Source organism: Notolepis coatsorum (genome assembly GCF_963971535.1).
Source record: "Notolepis coatsorum genome assembly, chromosome: 12".
NCBI classification, from domain to species: domain Eukaryota; kingdom Metazoa; phylum Chordata; class Actinopteri; order Aulopiformes; family Paralepididae; genus Notolepis; species Notolepis coatsorum.
Window position 1 is genome coordinate 25356273 of NC_140176.1, and position 20107 is coordinate 25376379.

General features: G+C 43.6%; 1 protein-coding gene across 3 annotated transcripts in view; it reads right to left on the reverse strand.

Moving 5' to 3' along the window:
* The window catches only part of dtx3la (deltex E3 ubiquitin ligase 3L a), a 25859-nt gene extending 6736 nt beyond the window's left edge, over positions 1-19123 (reverse strand). Inside the window, exons 1-5 of one of the 3 annotated variants that reach the window (XM_084326037.1) lie at positions 18935-19123; positions 15542-15632; positions 14663-14811; positions 12401-12612; positions 8309-9634 (exon numbers count right to left, since the gene is read on the reverse strand). In XM_084326037.1, the coding sequence (XP_084182163.1) occupies positions 9565-9634; positions 12401-12612; positions 14663-14811; positions 15542-15623 (513 nt within the window). In that variant the 5' untranslated portion in view covers positions 15624-15632; positions 18935-19123 and the 3' untranslated portion in view covers positions 8309-9564. Of the gene's footprint in view, positions 1-8308; positions 9635-12400; positions 12613-14662; positions 14812-15541; positions 15637-18934 lie in introns of those variants that run through there. The other 2 variants (XM_084326035.1, XM_084326036.1) reach the window with 2 other exon arrangements.
* Between the last annotated feature and the right edge of the window lie 984 nt (positions 19124-20107).

Sequence of the window (20107 nt, forward strand, 5' to 3'; positions counted from 1 at the left end):
GGACGGTTAACCCTGTGTCGTGTGGCAGTGAAAGGGTTAACCCTTTGACATGTGTGCAGTGAAAGGGCTAACCCTTTGTCGTGTGTGGCAGTGAAAGGGCTAACCCTTTGTCGTGTGTGGCAGTGAAAGGGTTAACCGTCTGTAGTGTGGTAGTGAAAGGGTTAACCTTCTGTATTGTCGCAGTGAAGGGTTAACCCTTTGGTAGTGTGGTAGTGAAAGGGTTAATGAAGTATCTCTTATCTTGTAGATCTATAAGAAGAGCTGCTTTATTGCCCAATTTTACACAATGTTATTGAGTTTATCAACATAATGTTATGAAACCTGCAGTTATAAATAATATGTAAGGTTTTAATGCACGAGTAGTCAATCTTCACTAGACAGTCTGATCACATGATGTACCTATTATACTTTCAAACTATAAAACTATCTGAATCAAATGTAATTGATTCAAACCATGGCTGGCATGTACAATTCTATGATGATGCAACAGAGTACAAATCTGTATATTTTTTTTAGTACAGTGTAGAAATGTCGACTCGCAGCATGTGTGTGTGTGGGTCTCCCTCCTCTCTCTCTCTCCTCTCTCTCTCTCTCTCTCTCTCTCTCTCTCTCTCTCTCTCTCTCTCTCTCTCTCTCTCTCTCTCTCTCTCTCTCTCTCTCTCTCTCTCTCTCTCTCTCTCTCTCTCTCTCGTCTGTGAAGGAGAGTGGTCACTCCTCTGAGTCCTCTAAACACACGGCATCACTTCATTGCATCGCCATTCTGATCAATCATTCACAAGGCTGTTGATGGCGGGTCTGTCTGCGGTGTTTGGACATGAACCACACTGAACTCTGCTGACTCTGCTACAGTAAGTGAGCGTCTTGATCATGAACCTGATGCATCAGGTGGTTTGTTTACGCAGAACCCACCGAGAAGTCGTCCTTGGAATAGTTTGGAACTGTTTGGAATCACATTTCGGAATCAAACCTTGGATTGATTGCATTGAAAGCCAATTGATACCAACCCTTTTTTGTTTAGTTGTGTATTACAGTATAAACAAAATGCATAATCATATATTGTATTTGGATGATTTAATGAATTGAATGATCCGGCATCACCAGAATAAGTATGTTGGCGTGATCCTATGTTTTATGAAGAACACATTTGTGATTCCCTGATATATTACACTATAGATAGATAGATAGATAGATAGATAGATAGATAGATAGATGTAGATAGATAGATAGATAGATAGATAGATAGATAGATAGATAGATAGATGATAGATAGATAGATAGATAGATAGATAGTAGATAGATAGATAGATAATAGATAGATAGATAGATAGATAAGATAGATGGATAGATGATGGATGGATGGATGGATGGATGGATGATGGATGGATGGATGGATGGATGGATGGATGGATGGATGGATGGATGGATGGATAGATAGATATAGATAGATAGATAGATAGATAGTAGTAGATAGATAGATAGATAGATAGATAGATAGATAGATAGATAGATAGATAGATAGATAGATAGATAGATAGATAGATAGATAGATAGATAGATAGATGGAGACAAGACAGAAGACAGACAGACAGACAGACAGACAGACAGACAGACAGACACAGACAGACAGACAGACAGACAGACAGACAGACAGACAGACAGACAGACAGACAGACAGACAGACAGACAGACAGACAGACACATTAGATAAATAACAGAATGGACACATGGGGATTCATTTCACCTATATTGAGTGAGTCCCCATCAAGCTGCTCCCCCAGCGGTCCCCAGTGGTATGGTAGTATGGAGGACACCAGAGCCTCCTGTTGGGACATCCTCTGGTCTGGTGGTCTCCTACAGTAGCTGTAGCTGTGGACGTCAAGTGAGAGGGAACCCAGACGACATCCATCTTGGGGGGCCGGCACGGCCCTATATGAGTCCTTTAATTACCAGCCTCACAATCTGCTTTGTCTTCCAAAAGGGATCGCCTCTAATTGTCGGCCAAATTAAAGAGCTTATTGAAACAGCACCACAGCCCATTCATCACCACTAACAAGAAGACAGCCCGCACCGGGGAAGGGGGGGGGGGGAGGGAGGGAGATTGAGAGGAGAGAGAGGGAGTGAGAGAAAAGAGCAGAGAGGATGCTGGTGTTGTGGGAAATCCTCATAACTCGCTTTCCCCACAATGTTCACGGTTTTGTGCTTTATATGAAGAGCACGTTTATTAGTATATAAACAAATTAAATATAATAAATAAACTATCTATCCATCCATCCATCATCCATCCATCCATATGGCAGCGTGGCTACATGAATAGAGCTCCGGACTCATGATCGGAAGATCACCGGTTCGAGCCCCGGTCAAGCTGTTGTCTGAAAGTGGTGTTGTTGTCCAGCAGGGGGCACTCTGTCCTCTGGACTTGTCAGTAACAATGACCCTGTTACAGTGATAGGGACACCATACAGCTGCGAGTGTCGTCCTTCGGATGAGGCGTTAAACCGAGGTCCTGACTGAATTCGGTCGTTAAAGAACCCAGGACACCTATCTTAAAGAGTAGGGGGTTCCATGACGTTCCTGGCCAATTCCCAATCAGGTCTCTGACATAAGCAAGCCAGATTAAGAATTCAGAGGCCTCTGGGCCAGACTCTTGTGGAGGCCCCACACACACATACACGTGCATGCACGCACAGTGGCGTTTTTATATAAAACATGGTGGGGCAGCCACTACCCAAGGCTACATACAGGCAAACTAGAGTAATCAAAATGACATTAATCGTTGTTCGCAAATTTCGCACACGATATCAGACATAGGCTACAGGTAAGCCTGCATTGTTAGTCGTGAAAGCAAATTAAACTGTCCACGCTGAATTAACCTCTATTTTCCTCAGACTTTCCTTTTTTTGGATTTATCCATGGTTAGCCTACTGGGGGGTCGGAAACTCAAGATTAGCCACTTGCAGACGGCAGGAGAGGCGCGGGGTGTGTCATACTGTATATTTTAGTTGATGAAATATTTTTGTTGACTAAATATTTTATTTGATGAATATTTGTTCATTTCAGTGTCACAGTATGACATCGATCTCCAAAATAATAAAAAAAATAAGAACATTTTTATTTATTTTTTTGGAGGCCCCTCGTCACTAGAGGCCCACGGGCCGCGGCCCAAACAGCCCGGTCGTTAATCCGGCCCTGGACATAAGGCCACTAATCATCCCTCCCCCTTAATTGGCTGATGTCAATCCCTGTCTCCTGAGCCGTTCATCCATTGTGTAGTGTGATGTGTGCCTGGTGCCAGTGTATGCAGCCATTGAGCCTACGTAGCCCAAGGCCATTGAGCCTGCTACCAGTGGTGGTGAAGGAGGCAATTTCCACCCTACATTGTGGGGAGCGCTTTGAATGTCTACAAAGCACTATATAAATCTAATGATCATTCTTTATTTCATCTATCTATCTATCTATCTATTTACAGTATGTTTTGCTGGACCTGGAGGGCCGGCCTATAATAGTGAATGTCCTTAACTGATTGACTCCCCATTGCTGAAACATGTGTGAGTGTCGTGACCTGGCCGGCTTAAAGGGGAACTATTTTACTATTTCTTTCACTATTTGGGCACTTTTACACAATTCCTGTGAGTTTATGGAACACCTCTGTAATTAATATTTTTTTAATTCATTGTTTTGTATTTCTAACCAAGTCCTCAAAAACAGCATTTTTCTACCTCAAGATCTCGAGCCGTTTTGAGGCTGGGCTCCTAACCACTGTGTGGCCTGGTGGCATCTGCCACATTATCATGCAGCTGAGTCTCTCTGACATCACAAATCATCACATTTTCAGATGACTCAGTTCAGTGAGGGTGAATATTGTGAAGGAGAATTGGAGAATGCGCCAATATGAAAATTAGAGACATAGATCATATTAATATAAGTCCACATAGCTAGGAAACAATGCTAAACACTGAAAAAGGCCATTTAAATATAGTTCCCCTTTAATTAACTAGTCTTGTCTTTTTAACCTTGTGACTTGTGATTATAGTGTGTCATTGCCTTCTGCTCATATCCACTGTTACACGAGCGTGTGTGTAGAAGGAGGATGGCTAATTGCAGACATGACAATGCGTCCTGTTGTGCAGACAGACACATTTTAATTTAAAACTTTTCATTAATACACAGGAACAATTATGATCCGTCTCCCCGTAGTTAGATGACAAACAAGACCACACAGGGAGCCAAACAGAGCGGCAGCTGTACGCATAGATTTAGTGTCTGTGTGTGTAGATGGGTCGACACGTGTGTGTTTGTGTAAATGGTAAATAAACGGTAAATGGTGAATTTATATAGGGCTTTACAATTTTTGTTCCTCACATTCACCCATTAACTCACACATTCACACACCGATGGCGGAGCAACCTGAGGCAAGGTGCCAACCTGCAATTAGGGGTTAAGTGTCTTGCTCAAGGACACATCGACACGCTGTCCGGGAGGATTGAACCGGGAACCTTCCGACTACCAGATTACCACTCTACCTCCTGAGCCACTGTCGCCCCTGTGTTGTGTGTGTGTGTGTGTGTGTGTGTGTGTGGTGTGTGTGTGTGTGTGTGTGTGTGTGTGTGTGTGTGTGTGTGTGTGTGTGTGTGTGTGTGTGTGTGTGTGTGTGTGTGTGTGTGTGTGTGTGTGTGTGAGCTGTGTAGAGTGTGTGTGTGTGTGTGTGTGTGTGTGTGTGTGTGTGTGTGTGTGTGTGTGTGTGTGTGTGTGTGTGTGTGTGTGTGTGGTGTGTGTGTGTGTGTGTGTGTGTGTGTGTGTGTGTGTGTGTGTGTGTAGAGCTGTGTGGGATAGTGTGTGTGTGTGTGTGTGTGTGTGTGTGTGTGTGTGTGTGTGTGTGTGTGTGTGTGTGTGTGTGTGTGTGTGTGTGTGTGTGTGTGTGTGTGTGTGTGTGTGTGTAGTTGGATGCCCCAGCAGAAAACAATGCATTGTCTGTCTGTCTGTCTGTCTGTCTGTCTGTCTGTCTGTCTGTCTGTCTGTCTGTCTCTGTCTGTCTGTCTGTCTGTCTGTCTGTCTGTCTGTCTGTCTGTCTGTCTGTCTGTCTGTCTGTCTGTCTGTCTGTCTGTATGAATGAATGAATGAAAACTTTATTTAACAGATTGCAGAATGGGTACAATACAGTACGGCTCAATACATACAATTGTTAAGGGGATGCAGACCTGAGAAAGACGTTTGTCTTGTTTCCATCAGGGTCCCCCCATGCATGTGTATGCATGTGTGTGTGTGTGTGTGTGTGTGCGTGTATGTACTGTATGTGTGTGTGTGCGTGTGTGTGTGTGTGTGTACCTGTTTAGTGTATTGACTCATTCTGTGTGCTGGTGTGTGTCTCTATAGTGTATGTGTGTTCGGCGCTGAAGACAGATTTGACGCCTACCGCTCCCTGCATCACCTGCACCGGGCTGAGGGCTGAGGGCTGCTGGCAGGCTGTGACAGGCTGCGACGGATGAGTGTGTTTGAGTGCGTCCAGGAGAAAGTGGTTTAAGAGGCGCCCCTGGACGGCAAGGGCCCTCCCAAATGGGAGCGGCCAATCGGATTAGACTTTATTGTGTGTGTGTGAAGCCTCGGCCGTAATTGAGTTTGAGGAAAAGCGGGAGGCCTCGCCATCACCCTGGGAAAGTTCACTCTCTGCAATCTGGACCAATAAGACGGGAGGCGACGGCTGTGGCAGCGGCAGGGAGGGCAAGGAGGAGGAGGAGGAGAGGAATATAGATAATAAACAACGGAGCACCTTCAACTTCCTCCAGGATGAGAGAGAGAGAGAGAGAGAGAGAGAGAGAGAGAGAGAGAGAGAGACATTTACATTTAGTCAGAGAGAGAGAGAGAAAGAGTCTGCTGGAGCAATTTTGTAGATGCTGCAGAACGATGGGTAACATTTTGTCCAAAGCGCACATCTGTGATATATGAGTGTATAGTATATATATATTGGCCTTATTGATATACAGTATATGAGGTGTGTATATTATATATATATATATATATTGGCCTTATTGATATACAGTATATGAGGTGTGTGTATATATGTATATATATATATATGGGTATATTGAATATATTGATATACAGTGTGTGGCTTTAATAATGTAGTACATATGTGGCCCCGTTCCCCGTACCTGGATAACTGAGTTAGCCGGATAACTTTCGGTTAAGTCTGACTTAAGCCGGACTTTCCGGCTCCCCGTACCTGGATTGTCCAAATCACCATGACAACAGATCCAAAAGTTTGAGCCTGGTCGAAAGCAGGGTTTAAGTTCAAGTTAGCCGGATGAAGCACAGCCACGCCCCCGCAAAGAAAGTGACAGCGCGTTTCCTGAAATTATTCCCACAGTCTAGGATCTGCTTTATACCATTCTGAATTACGTTTTTGTTTCTATTCTTCCAGAGGGGGCTTTTGAAATGTAAAATAGACCCAAAATGCTGATACTAAATTCACTTTGTCCTAAATAATGCACGTTATATATACCGTGGCGCTCGCTCGGTGCGATGTACACATTATGTGGTTATTCTAACAACGCGCAGCATTGCAAATGTGAATCCCGCGGGGATATTTTTAATGATTGAAACCTATCGCTCGTTTGGCTCTGATTCCTTTCATATTCTCCGCTGTGGATGTTTAATGGAGCGCCTGGATTGTGTTTCATTCAAGCATAAAATTGAAGTGTCTATGCGTGGATTGTGGATCTTGTCTCGTTCATTAATGTATAAACAATAAATTTATCCCATCTGGCACAGTGGCTCAGCGGTAGTGCTCAATCCTGGCAACCCAGCGACCGGTGTTCGAAACCCCGTGTTTCCAATATAATTTTTTGGAATATAATATTAATGATTATACGCCAAAGTAGCCTAGTTTCAAGTTAAAATATTATAAATCTACATGCATTGAGGATGTCATTCTTTATATAGCTCTCAACGTGCACCAAATTGAATTATTCCTACATCGCAAAAAGAAGGGGAAGACTAGGTTTCGAACCCCGGTCGTCTGCGTGAAAGTCAAAAGAAGAACCCGTTACACCACAGTGGAGATAAGTAAAAGATCGACTATACATCAATCAATGGGAAGAGAGCCGTATCGTTATTTTGTATAACAGTTTAACTAATTATTTTCGCTAGCAAGATCTCATTTGATTATTCAATCCAGCAGGCAAGTTTAAAGAAATATAATCTGATTGATTGAGGTAATGAGGGACTTAAAATTAGCCTATAGATAACGCATTTAACTTGTCGGCAAGGCGATTGAGCCGTACTGCAATATGTTACTAAAGTTTTAAATCAATTAATCAATCAATGCCGCTAGAGAATCAGGATCTCTGCTCTCGACACTTGCTGCCTTCTCGGCTGAGGCGGGCACGCGCACTTATCCTGGGTCTCAAGTCTGGCTTGAGTTAACGAGACTGAATCCACCTTCGAGGAACAGGAAAATCCCGGCTTCAAACATCGGGTTAACTGAATCTGGATAATGACATCTTGATCGACTTAGTTGAACCAGGTACGGGGAACGGGGCCTGGGGACTAATAAAATAGTCTATTTAATAATCTAATATCTAAAAAGAAAAGTCTGTCTATCCTATATTAAACAAAATGACCCCATTCTAGCATGTATCAATACCAATATTCTGTGATAATTGTAATGCCAGTGAAATACTTTTCAATGATTAACTGATTTCAATGAATGGTAAATGGCTGCATTTATATAGCGCTTTTTTCCAAAGCGTGTTACAATTTGTTCCTCACATTTTACCCATTCACTCACACATTCACAAACAGACGGCGGAGGCAACCATGCAAGGTGCCAACCTGCTCATCAGGAGCAATTAGGGGTTAAGTGTCTTGCTCAAGGACACTTCGACACGCTGCCCGGGAGAATCGAACCGGGAACCGAACCGGGAACCTCCGGATTACCAGACGACTGCTCTACCTCCCGAGCCACTGACAAACAATCTAGCCAACAACATTACAAAAATCCTTGATAAAATGACAGCTATGATGGCACAGTTTCCAATAGATTTTTTACCAAGAAACACATTATAATCATATTACTGTATATAAGCCTCCAGATACACGTATAACATTACTGTACGATCCTTCAGAGCATGCATGAAGAAAAGTGTTGCCATTTGGACAAGTACAACAAATGCAATGTCATATAGAACCACAAGAGGGAGAATGTACAAACAAAATGTTTAGGTCCAAGTAAACGCACGCTTGAGATGGATCTCTGTTCCCCCTCGCTAAGACGCATGTTCTTCACAGATATTATACATTCATACGGGAAAAAATTATGTATTCCAAATTCCATCGTTTTATTCAGCTTGTAACACAACACAATGGGTAATCAATTGAGACACGCAAAGCCAAATAAGTTGAACTGAAACATACGATATTATTATGTATATTATATTATGTATAACTAAAGCTAATCATTTTCTGTACAGGTAAAATAAAAATGGATTACACAGCTTATTAACAAAAAGAACAGTGTTGCAATACAGTATTTTCCAATAAATTACATCAGTTGACATTTTCTCTTTCATTTAAAATCTCTACACCCCTGTTCCACTTTCTCTCTCTTTATCATATGCATGCTTGTCATGCATATGCGCACACACACACACACGCGCACGCACGCACACACACACACACACACACACACACACACACACACACACACACACACACGCGCACACACACACACACACACACACACACACACACACACACACACACACACACACACACACACACACACACACACACACACACACACACACACACACACACACACACTGCCAGTGACAGATCTAAAAACAGGAGGAATTTCTAGGAGAAGATGGTGGTGCTCTTGAGTTCAATGTCAATGAATGAGTTCAGTGTCAATGAAGGAGTTCAATGTCAATGAATGCACAGAGTGTCTCAGATTAAACATAACACCGGTAATATACATGTAGAAACCTTTGCGCGGCTATTAAAGACTGTGAGGACGGCACACAGGACGCACAAGAGTGAGATTATAAAACAGCTGAGTTAGAACAAACACAATGGCAGGATGCAAGGGATGCTGCTACAGTAGGCTACAGTACATACACCTAAACAACTTTCAACTGTACACATTTATAATCCATATTATGCTCAAATGTATTTTGAAATGGTACTGGGCCTTTTTTAACTCCTCAACTTCAACGTCTAACGTCTCGTCTGACGTAATCAACGAGGGCGTCATATGGAAGGCTATTTTTTTTAAAGAAGATTATTTCAAATTTCAAAAGAGTAAAGACACAATTTCTTATGTAATCTTTATGTAATTTTTTAATAATCATCTTTTTTATTTTCTGCGTGGCCCACCTTAACCTTGCCAGATGGCCGTCACTACACACTGCTTGTTTTCTACATTGTAAGCAATGTCTCTGTGTGAACTGCACACTCCTGTGTAAATTGAGCTTAAATTCATTCTGATTTGATTGATCTATTTAGACCTTTGTCCGTCTGTCTCTCCATATGTCCGTCCATCCATCCATCCATCTGTGTGTGAGCTTGTTACTCGATCCCTTTGTCCTTCAGTATTTTTTTGGCATTCTTCAGGTAGTCTGGGTCCGGGTAGCTGTCACTGAACCAGCAGAAGAAAAAAATATATATCAAACTGCATCCGATGCAACGACATCTGACATTGTACAGACACACTGTGTGGGACAAACAGAGACCTCCTGATACAGAGGGACAACAGACAGACAAATAGACAGAAAAGAAGACAAAGATACAGACACAGACATATGGATATTGGGGCGGATGGCTAGTGTAGCACTAAGCACTCGCCTACCACCACAGAGACCCGGGTTCAATTCCCGGCAGCGGTACCTCTGGCTTGGTCAGTCGTCCCTATGAACACAATCTACACCCTCCCCAGACCAACAGTAGGGTAGTCTACACCCTCCCCAGACCAACAGTAGGGTAGTCTACACCCTCCCCAGACTAACAGTAGGGTAGTCTACACCCTCCCCAGACCAACAGTAGGGTAGTCTACACACCCTCCCCAGACCCACAGTAGGGTAGTCTACACCCTCCCCAGACAAACAGTAGGGTAGTCTACACACCCTCCCCAGACCAACAGTAGGGTAGTCTACACCTTCCCCAGACTAACAGTAGGGTAGTCTACACCCTCCCCAGACCCACAGTAGGGTAGTCTACACCCTCCCCAGACCCACAGTAGGGCAGCATGTGGTAGTCTACACCGTCCCCAGACCAACAGTAGGGTAGTCTACACCCTCCCCAGACCCACAGTAGGGTAGTCTACACCCTCCCCAGACCAACAGTAGGGTAGTCTACACCCTCCCCAGATCCACAGTAGGGTAGTCTACACCCTCCCCAGACCCACAGTAGGGTAGTCTACACCCTCCCCAGACCAACAGTAGGGTAGTCTACACCCTCCCCAGACCAACAGTAGGGTAGTCTACACCCTCCCCAGACCCACAGTAGGGTAGTCTACACCCTCCCCATACCCACAGTAGGGTAGCATGTGGTAGTCTACACCCTCCCCAGACCCACAGTAGGGCAGCATGTGGTAGTCTACACCCTCCCCAGACCCACAGTAGGGCAGCATGTGGTAGTCTACACCCTCCCCAGACCAACAGTAGGGCAGCATGTGGTAGTCTACACCCTCCCCAGACCCACAGTAGGGCAGCATGTGGTAGTCTACACCCTCCCCAGACCCACAGTAGGGCAGCATGTGGTAGTCTACACCCTCCCCAGACCCACAGTAGGGCAGCATGTGGTAGTCTACACCCTCCCCAGACCCACAGTAGGGCAGCATGTGGTAGTCTACACCCTCCCCAGACCCACAGTAGGGCAGCATGTGGTAGTCTACACCCTCCCCAGACCCACAGTAGGGCAGCATGTGGTAGTCTACACCCTCCCCAGACCCACAGTAGGGCAGCATGGGGTAGTCTACACCCTCCCCAGACCCACAGTAGGGTAGTCTACACACCTTCCCCCGGCCCACAGTAGGGTAGTCTACACACCCTCCCCAGACCAACAGTAGGGTAGTCTACACCGTCCCCAGACCAACAGTAGGGTAGTCTACACCCTCCACAGACCAACAGTAGGGTAGTCTACACCCTCCCCAGATCCACAGTAGGGTAGTCTACACCCTCCCCATACCCACAGTAGGGTAGTCTACACCCTCCCCAGACCCACAGTAGGGCAGCATGTGGTAGTCTACACCCTCCCCAGACCCACAGTAGGGCAGCATGTGGTAGTCTACATCCTCCCCAGACCCACAGTAGGGCAGCATGTGGTAGTCTACACCCTCCCCAGACCCACAGTAGGGCAGCATGTGGTAGTCTACACCCTCCCCAGACCCACAGTAGGGCAGCATGGGGTAGTCTACACCCTCCCCAGACCCACAGTAGGGTAGTCTATACCCTCCCCAGGCACACAGTAGGGCAGCATGTGGTAGTCTACACCCTCCCCAGACCGACAGTAGGGCAGCATGTGGTAGTCTACACCCTCCCCAGACCCACAGTAGGGCAGCATGTCAAGTCAAGAGCTCAAGAGCCAACTAAAAGTGCTGTACAGTCAAAAGAATAAAAAATCATAATACAAAAAGGCACAGCAGGACAAGACAGTACAATCAGACAATAAGACAACAGTAAGCCAACACACGGATAGAGTAGCACAAAGTACAATAGCGGGACACTAGACATGGGGTTATTTACTAAAGTACAATGAAGCAGCCTACAGGATAATGGAGCACACAGGACAATGCGGCACAGGGGACAGAAGAACACAATGACAGATACAAGGGGGAAGGGGAAAGATAAAATTGCATGGGAGTGTGTGAGTATTCTACACCCTCCCCAGACCGACAGTAGGGCAGACAGACATATGGATATTAATGGACATACAGACTGGACAGATTAAATAAACAGACAGATAGACAGACAAACAGACAGACAGACAGACAGACAGACAGACAGACAGACAGACAGACAGACAGACAGACAGACAGACAGACAGACAGACAGACAGACAGACAGACAGACAGACAGACAGACAGACAGACAGACAGACAGACAGACAGACAGACAGACAGACAGACAGACAGACAGACAGACAGACAGACAGGTAGGTAGGTAGTGGTACACAGACAGTCAGGCAGACACATACACAGGCAGACAAACTATAGACAGACAGACAGACAGGTAGATAGGTAGATACACAGACAGACAATAGACAGACAGACAGACAGACATACAGACAGACAGACAGACAGACAGACAGACAGACAGACAGACAGACAGACAGACAGACAGACAGACAGACAGACAGACAGACAGACAGACAGACAGACAGACAGACAGACAGGTCCACTACTCACGTCTTGGTGCCACTGTCCGGCAGGGTCTTGAGGGGGATGTCTGTCGCGGTGATCACGTCTTCTCCTTCCTGGTTAGTCGCTATGGTGAAGAGGATGTTCTGTTTGAAGGCCTTGTCCAGTAGTCTCAGCACCTTCCTACCCTCACGGTTGTCTGGCAGGTAGGCCCACATCCTCTGACCACCAAACTTCTGGCCAGGGTGAGGGTGCTTCTCCTGGGAGGGAGGGAGGGAGGGAAAGAGATAGAGCTTTAAGTAAAAGTACTCTAGTAAAAGTGAAAGTTCTCCATTGCTGCCCATGTATTGAAGTGAGACACGCACGCATACACACACGCACATGCACGTGCACACACACACACGCATGTATGCACGCACACACACACACACACACACACACACACACACACACACACACACACACACACACACACACACACACACACACACACACACACACACACATACAGACACCCAATACAGTATTCCGCTAATGGCCACTGAGCAGCTCCACTGGAGCAGTTGGGGGTTAAGTGCCTTGCTAAAGGGCACCTTGTCAGTAATTGTTGTTGTTGTTGTCCCTCATCCATCAGGGAAATCCAGAGAGAGGGGGGGGGGGGGGTCTCCCCCTCCCCAACAACAACAATAACAACAACAACAACAACAACTATTAAGTAGTTTAAGTAGTTATCTATCAATCTCTATCAAGTCCCTTCACAGTGTCAAGCTCAACTAATTAGTCTGTCTTGTATTCCGACTTATCAAGCTGATTTGAAGATATCTTTTATCTTTTATCTTACTGCACTGGCAGATTCCTGCTGCTTCAAGAAATGTCACAATGGTGCACTTTGCTCCACATAATGATTATCTCATGTTGAGTGCAATGAGCTCTTTAAACCTATTGATGTAATAAGTTGAAAACACGGTTGTTGAGATCAGAGACTCTGTATAGGATTGTTAGTAACTGTCTAACTGTACATATGACTGTTTACACTAGTAACTGTTTACCTGCGTAGATAATTGTCTCCACCAGTGATTGCCTTGTTGCATATATATCTGTCCCCACTGGAGGGCGCTCTGGGCGGAGCCACCCAGTATTCTACCTTAGGGCAACTATAAAAGGAAAGGTGCCCACCCCTTTCGTTCTCTCCTCCAACGTCTCTCAGAGAGAGAAGAGTTGTACAACTGCTGCTTATATGTGAATAAAAGAAGCCACGCCAGTTCAGGCACAAGATAGAAACCATGCCTCTTGACCACATTATTGTCGCCCTAAACTGAGTTCTGTTAACAACGGTTGTGTTCTGGCTTCATGCAGGAAAGACATCATGTGAAATGTTTCACATTCCTCAGACTGGCTGTGAGTTCCCTGTGACATCCTGCTCTCTCGACTAACCAGTCTTTCTCGCGGAGAGGAATGCTGCCAAGCCACCCAGGCATGCCTCCGCTAGCTTTTAAACCTTGATTGTGATTTAGTTGAGTATATTATGGTACTCATACAGTCGACACTTTATGAAATGCAAAAGACAGGTTTCATTCCAAAACGTTATAGATGGTTTCACTGGAATTCTGTTGCTATAGGGAACGGTTTGGACACAAGCGTATTTGCGCAAGTCAGTTACTGCATTAGCAAACATTGCCAGAGGAAATCAACTCGGTTCCTTTTGAAATGTTACTGTTCTCACTTGGAAACTAGCTGTAGCCCATTCTATTCTATTCTGTTCTATTATATAGTACAGTGGTTCTCAGCATGGGGTCCAGGAACCACCAGTGGCCCTTGAGGGGGATCCAGGGGGTCCCCAGACAAAGTGTGAATAATAGTTTTAATGCACAATCACTATATGTCTCGTGTATGTATGTGATGAATAAACCTCTTGAATCTTGAATCAATTGAATTCATAGGAGGATAGAGGCCAATGAGAAAATATAAACAAGTTACTATTGTGATCATAGGTCACCCACTGGTATCTCAGCAGCTGTAGGATTCTGGACACGGTCACATCTAACAACAGACATGTTATCAGACAGGGGTCCCTGAGACAAGATCTCATCGAGTGTGGATCCACAGCCCGACATGTAACAAGCCGGGGATCCTTTACATGACAGAGACATGATGCCTTTATTTTGATCTTGTTCTGTCTGTTACCCTGCCTGTACCTCCCCTCCCCTTCCCCCATGCTGCTATCACACCTGCATTTCCCCAAGGAAGGGGATAAATAAAGGGGCATCTTCTTATCTTATTTTAGTTATTCTGCGGTGCTTTGAAGCGTACCATCTGTATGCCATCAGGGAAGACGTAGCTCATTTGAACCGTGTTGTCCTGTGGGTAGCCGGGCAGGTCTCTGTGCAGGATCACCCACGTCATCTGACCCTCGGGCTGACTCCTGGTCAGCGGCTTAATGGTCCCGTTAAAACGGGCTTCTGCTGACATAGAGAAGGAGAGACAGCCGATGAGCTCCGATAGGAGAGAGAGAGAGAGAGAAGGAGAGAGAGAGAGAAGAGAGAGAGGCAAGACATCCAACGGAATACAACCACACCATAAAGACTGTCAATCACACACACACAATTCCTTCTGTACGGTACTGATTTCTTCTGATTTCTCTGTTTGATTGTTTTGCTTTGTTTTTGTTTGTTTTAACACTGGCTTTGGCAATGTAACCGTATGTTTCCCATGTCAATAAAGCCCCTTTGAATTTTATTTTAATTTAATTGAGAGAGAAAGAGAAAGTATTCTGTACTTCTGTATGACAACTATTAAAGAAACTTGAACTTGAAACTTGAGAGAGCGAGAGAGAGCGAGAGAGAGAGAGAGAGAGAGAGAGAGAGAGAGAGAGAGAGAGAGAGAGAGAGAGAGAGAGAGAGAGAGAGAGAGAGAGAGAGAGAGAGAGAGAGAGAGAGCGAGAGAGATAAACTAGATTGAGGAGAGGACAAGGACTGATAGTTGACTGGGACACAGGTAGCAAGAGAGAGAGAGAGAGAGAGAGAGAGAGAGAGAGAGAAGAGAGAGAGAGAGAGAGAGAGAGAGAGAGAGAGAGAGAGAGAGAGAGAGAGAGAGAAGAGAGAGAGAGAGAGAGAGAGAGAGAGAGAGAGAGAGAGAGAGAGAGAGAGAGAGAGAGAGAGAGAGAGAGAGAGAGAGTTAATGGTCTTGTACCCTGTTGTGACAATGATGGAGGCCCCTGGCCAGGCAGGTACTGGTTACAGTGAAGCGTATCCTTGCTCATCTCTGAGCCCATCCTGCCAACCTGGCTGGGAGAGAGAGAGAGAGAGAGGGGGGGTTATTGAGTAAACAAGCATCCAGGATGAATTAACTAGAACTTCCTCATGGTAGTAGGATGGTATAGTATGATGGTACTAGATGGTTTGTTCAGTTTTGCCAGGTACTGACCATTGTATAAATCATTTACCATGGTAGAAGTCATGGATCACCATGGTACCACTATTGTACTTAATTATACAATGGCATGCACATTTCTTGATTCTGATTGGCTGAAACAGTCAAGTTAGACATTGTTATTTCTCATAACACACTCCACGTGATCCCAGAACCCGCCCACAACCGAATTACAATCACTCCGCCGTTCGTGGTTTTAGGAATGAAACCAAGATGGCGGACAATAATCTTTATGAATGAAAGTATTGATAGTGTCATAACGACTCATTCAAAAATGATTCTGTCACGTGGAATGTGTTAGTTGCTTACACAATGTTGGATTATGTAATTGGTTGGTCATGACTCATTGTGAAACAAAATATTAATTGCGCGAAGTATGTTGTTAGATGCCATTCGTTATAGAACCTCCCTCTCCTTCAAAAGGACACTCTCATTTCACTGTTAATAAAATCAATCAATCAATCAATCAATCAATCAAACCAATAACAACCGCTCACTTCACTGTTAGACGGCATGCTTTGAAGCAACCTATTGCTTCGAAGTGGTTATGCTTAGAGTTTATCCACCAGCCCTGATTCCAACTCTAAGCATAACCCACTTCGAAAGAGGGCCAAAGCATAACCACTTCGAAGCACAAGGCGGACATTAATAAAATGTTCAATCAATCAATCCAATAACAACCGCTCACTTCATTCTTAGATGGCATGCTTTGAAACAGTGCACCTCCGAGCTGCTTCTACACACGGAGGCAACTTCTCTTTTTTTGGACCTACTTTTTCTGCAGATGGTTTTGTGAATAAATCTTCAATTAATGTGTGTTTATTGTATAGCAATAAGGTTGGATGAATTCGGCAATTGTATAAAAGACATTACACCACTTGTAGTCGTGTGTTATGAGAATTAATTAATTCTAATTCTGAAACAATAATTCTCATAACACACTCCTGCGTGTGATGTAATGCTTAAATAATACATGCTTCTGTTATTTTATTTGTCCAGGGAAGGTTGAGCAAACCAAGGTTTATTATAGACATTTATTTATTTATGAAAACTAAAACTAGGTGTGAAAAAACAATTTAGTTAACTGAAATAAACTAAAACTAAACTGTGACTATATTGTGTACTCACAAAACTAACACAACTAAAAATGTATTGATGTAGACTAGAGAACATATTTTCAACGTCAATTTAGTCACATTTGTCAACACCACAAGAGTATTGGTGACTGATTGATTGAGACTGGGACGTCTACAAAACAATTGCCTTCACAAACTGAAACTGAAACTAAAACAAAATTGTTTTTAAACAATAAACAATAGAAACTAAACCAAAACTACCAAACCCACTCTAGAAACAAACTAAACTGAATTAAAAAAAAATTATAATAATAATAATAAAAAAAAAAAGATTAAAAAATAATTATAAATAAATAAAAAACAATGGAAAATACAAAACTATAGGCCTAATAACCCCTGAACCGAACAATCTCACACTTGTGCTTCGCACAGTAACACAAATGAACACCTAGGAGTTTCCCCAGTACAACCACAGTCTGACACTGTCACTGAGCAGCTCCACTGGAGCAGTTTGGGGTTTTGGCTCCTTGCTCACCTTGTCAGCGGTTCCTGGTGGTGTTGGCGAGAGCATTTCTCATTCACAGTTTCAATTGACACACTCCCAGTAAAAATACAAACTAAGAAAAACAGCCCAGGTGTGGTTGTCACCACCTCCCTCTTGCCTCAATCAAATTCAATCAAAATTGACCATTTCCAATCACTACTAATCCTCTAAAGGTTAGTGTTGTGTATTCGGGGGAAAGGACCTATAGCTGATACTTGGTTTTAAGCTGAAAACATTCAAGGAAAGGATAATAGTTGATTTTCATCATTACAAGAATATCGCTGTTTTATGTAGAGCTAAAATAATTTCCTAACACATTTTTGGTTACATTTGAATTTAGCCTATTTACAGTAGACATCTACATTTTAAATGAATGAATGAATGAAAACGTTTATTTAAAATGGACACCGCAGCTACATTGGACCAGCCACAGTGGACAGACCAGATGCGTTGTTTTGCGTGTTTATAGCACAAGTGCTAGTTTTCAACACTAGTCCATTGAGGTTTTTCCAAAAGATACAACAAAATTAACAGTAAAATACAGAATTAAAATCACAAATCAGAACAAATATTTTCCAGAGCAAGAGTCCATGATCAAAACAACAAAACCAGTCCGCGTCTACATATGTGAACACTGCTGCTTTGATTTCAGCCATACCTTGAGTCCTCTGCTGAAGACGTTGGCATTGGACTCCAGTTTTAAGCCAGTAGGCAGATAAGTTTTCCCCGTTATTAATAGAGAAGGCAGACTGTCCAAACGAACTCTTGCACATGGGAACAGTACAGTCACCATTATTGGAAGCTCGTGTGTTTGCTCTACTAGAGCTCCAACGTCTAACCACCAGTCCAGAAAATAATGATGATACATGATTGTGCAAACATTTAAAAATGAGTTACAGAAAATTACAAAATTGTCAAACGTGAAAAGATTGTGCTTACTCAAAACACTGCAGTGATGCCATCGCATTGGTTTACGGTCCATGATTTTTATAGCCTGTTTGTATATTATAGTTATGGGTTTTAGTATGGTTTGTGAGGTTTGTGACCATGATGTGATACAATAAGCCAAGTGGGAAAGAATTATAACATGCATATAAAGTTGCTCAACTTTATATGCATGCTATGATTCTTTCCCAGCTTTAGTTGACAGATCCCTTCTAATAAAACGAAAACAGTTTAAATTAGGCTTGACCTTCTAATCTTACATACATAATGTACCTGTTTATCAAATTTTAGGTTCTTGTCTAATATGATTCATAGGTACCTGACCTCATTCACTTTGGCAATTATTTCATTTTTTATTTGAACCTCAAACAAATAATTTATAGGCCTTTTGCGTATGGAGATACACATGTCACATGTTTTCTTGACATTCAAGTAGATGACATTAACGTGTCATGACCATAATCATGACATTAATAATAGATGACATTAACATGTCATGACTATAATCACAACCACAAATTTAAAAGGAAGCTTACAACATGTTAGTCCACAATTGTCATCATCGCTAGCCTACTGTAGTGCACTCACCTGTTGAATCTGCTCAAGTCTCTCTCTCTCTCACACCTGCAGGCCTCCACTGGATTTAATTTACTCCCTCGTTCTCCCCTCTTTCTCTACTCCTATCCTTCTCACCAGACACTATACCCTGATGTAGCTCTTCCTCTGGACAGCAGTTCTAAGCACGTTTGTTCATCGCATGGGGACACGACAGGTGATGACTGAGAGACAGAGAGAGTGACAGAGAGAGAGAGAGAGGGAGGGAGGGAGGGAGGGAGAGAGAAATGGGTGTGGTGAGTGGCTGTTATAGGAGGAAGTGTCTGACTGGTATGGCAGCTCTGCTCTTCTTTGACAGGGACTCTCTGGCAGTGGAAGGTGTGTGTGTGTGTGTGTGTGTGTGTGTGTGTGTGTGTGTGTGTGTGTGTGTGTGTGTGTGTGTGTGTGTGTGTGTGTGGGGGGGGGGGGGGGTGGGTGTGTGTGTGTGTGTGTGTGTGCCTGTGCACACACTGCACTAATACAGTATGTAGACGTAAATAAATGAAAATGTGTGTGAGAGAGACTGAGACACAAAGACAAAAGACAAAGAGAGGTAGAGAGAGAGAGAGAGAGAGAGAGAGAGAGAGAGAGAGAGAGAGAGAGAGAGAGAGAGAGAGAGAGAGGTTCCACCCTGAATGAAAAGAGGGTTTGATCAAGCACCACTAGGAGAAGAAAGAGATGAGAGTGGAGTCTTATTGTTTCCTTTCAACAGCTGATTTACACGCCTAATGGTTTTAGAGGGATGGGCACGAAAATAGATACTAACTTACATAACTTACATAATACACACATCAAAAGTATTATCATTGTGCCCAAGCACCATGTGGGAGCTATTCCGTATTTTCACATTTATTTAATATAATATATTTGTTATGTGGTTTTGTAGAGTTAATTTGTTTACAGCCATATTATTTAAGTTGTTATGAGTTGCAGCTAAATGCTTTTATTTTTAAGGGGTTTGGGCAATTGGGGAGCACAGCTGGGTGTATTTAGGTGATTAGAGGACAACAACAATCAGTGGGCAACAGGGAAGGTGTATGGATTTATCAGCGTCAGGGAGAGACAAGAAAACATCATTTCAAACATCGTTTTGCTGTATATTCGTCATTCACAATAAATGCCACAAAACCGCCAATGCCTGTCTGGACAATGGACTTCCTGATCTGC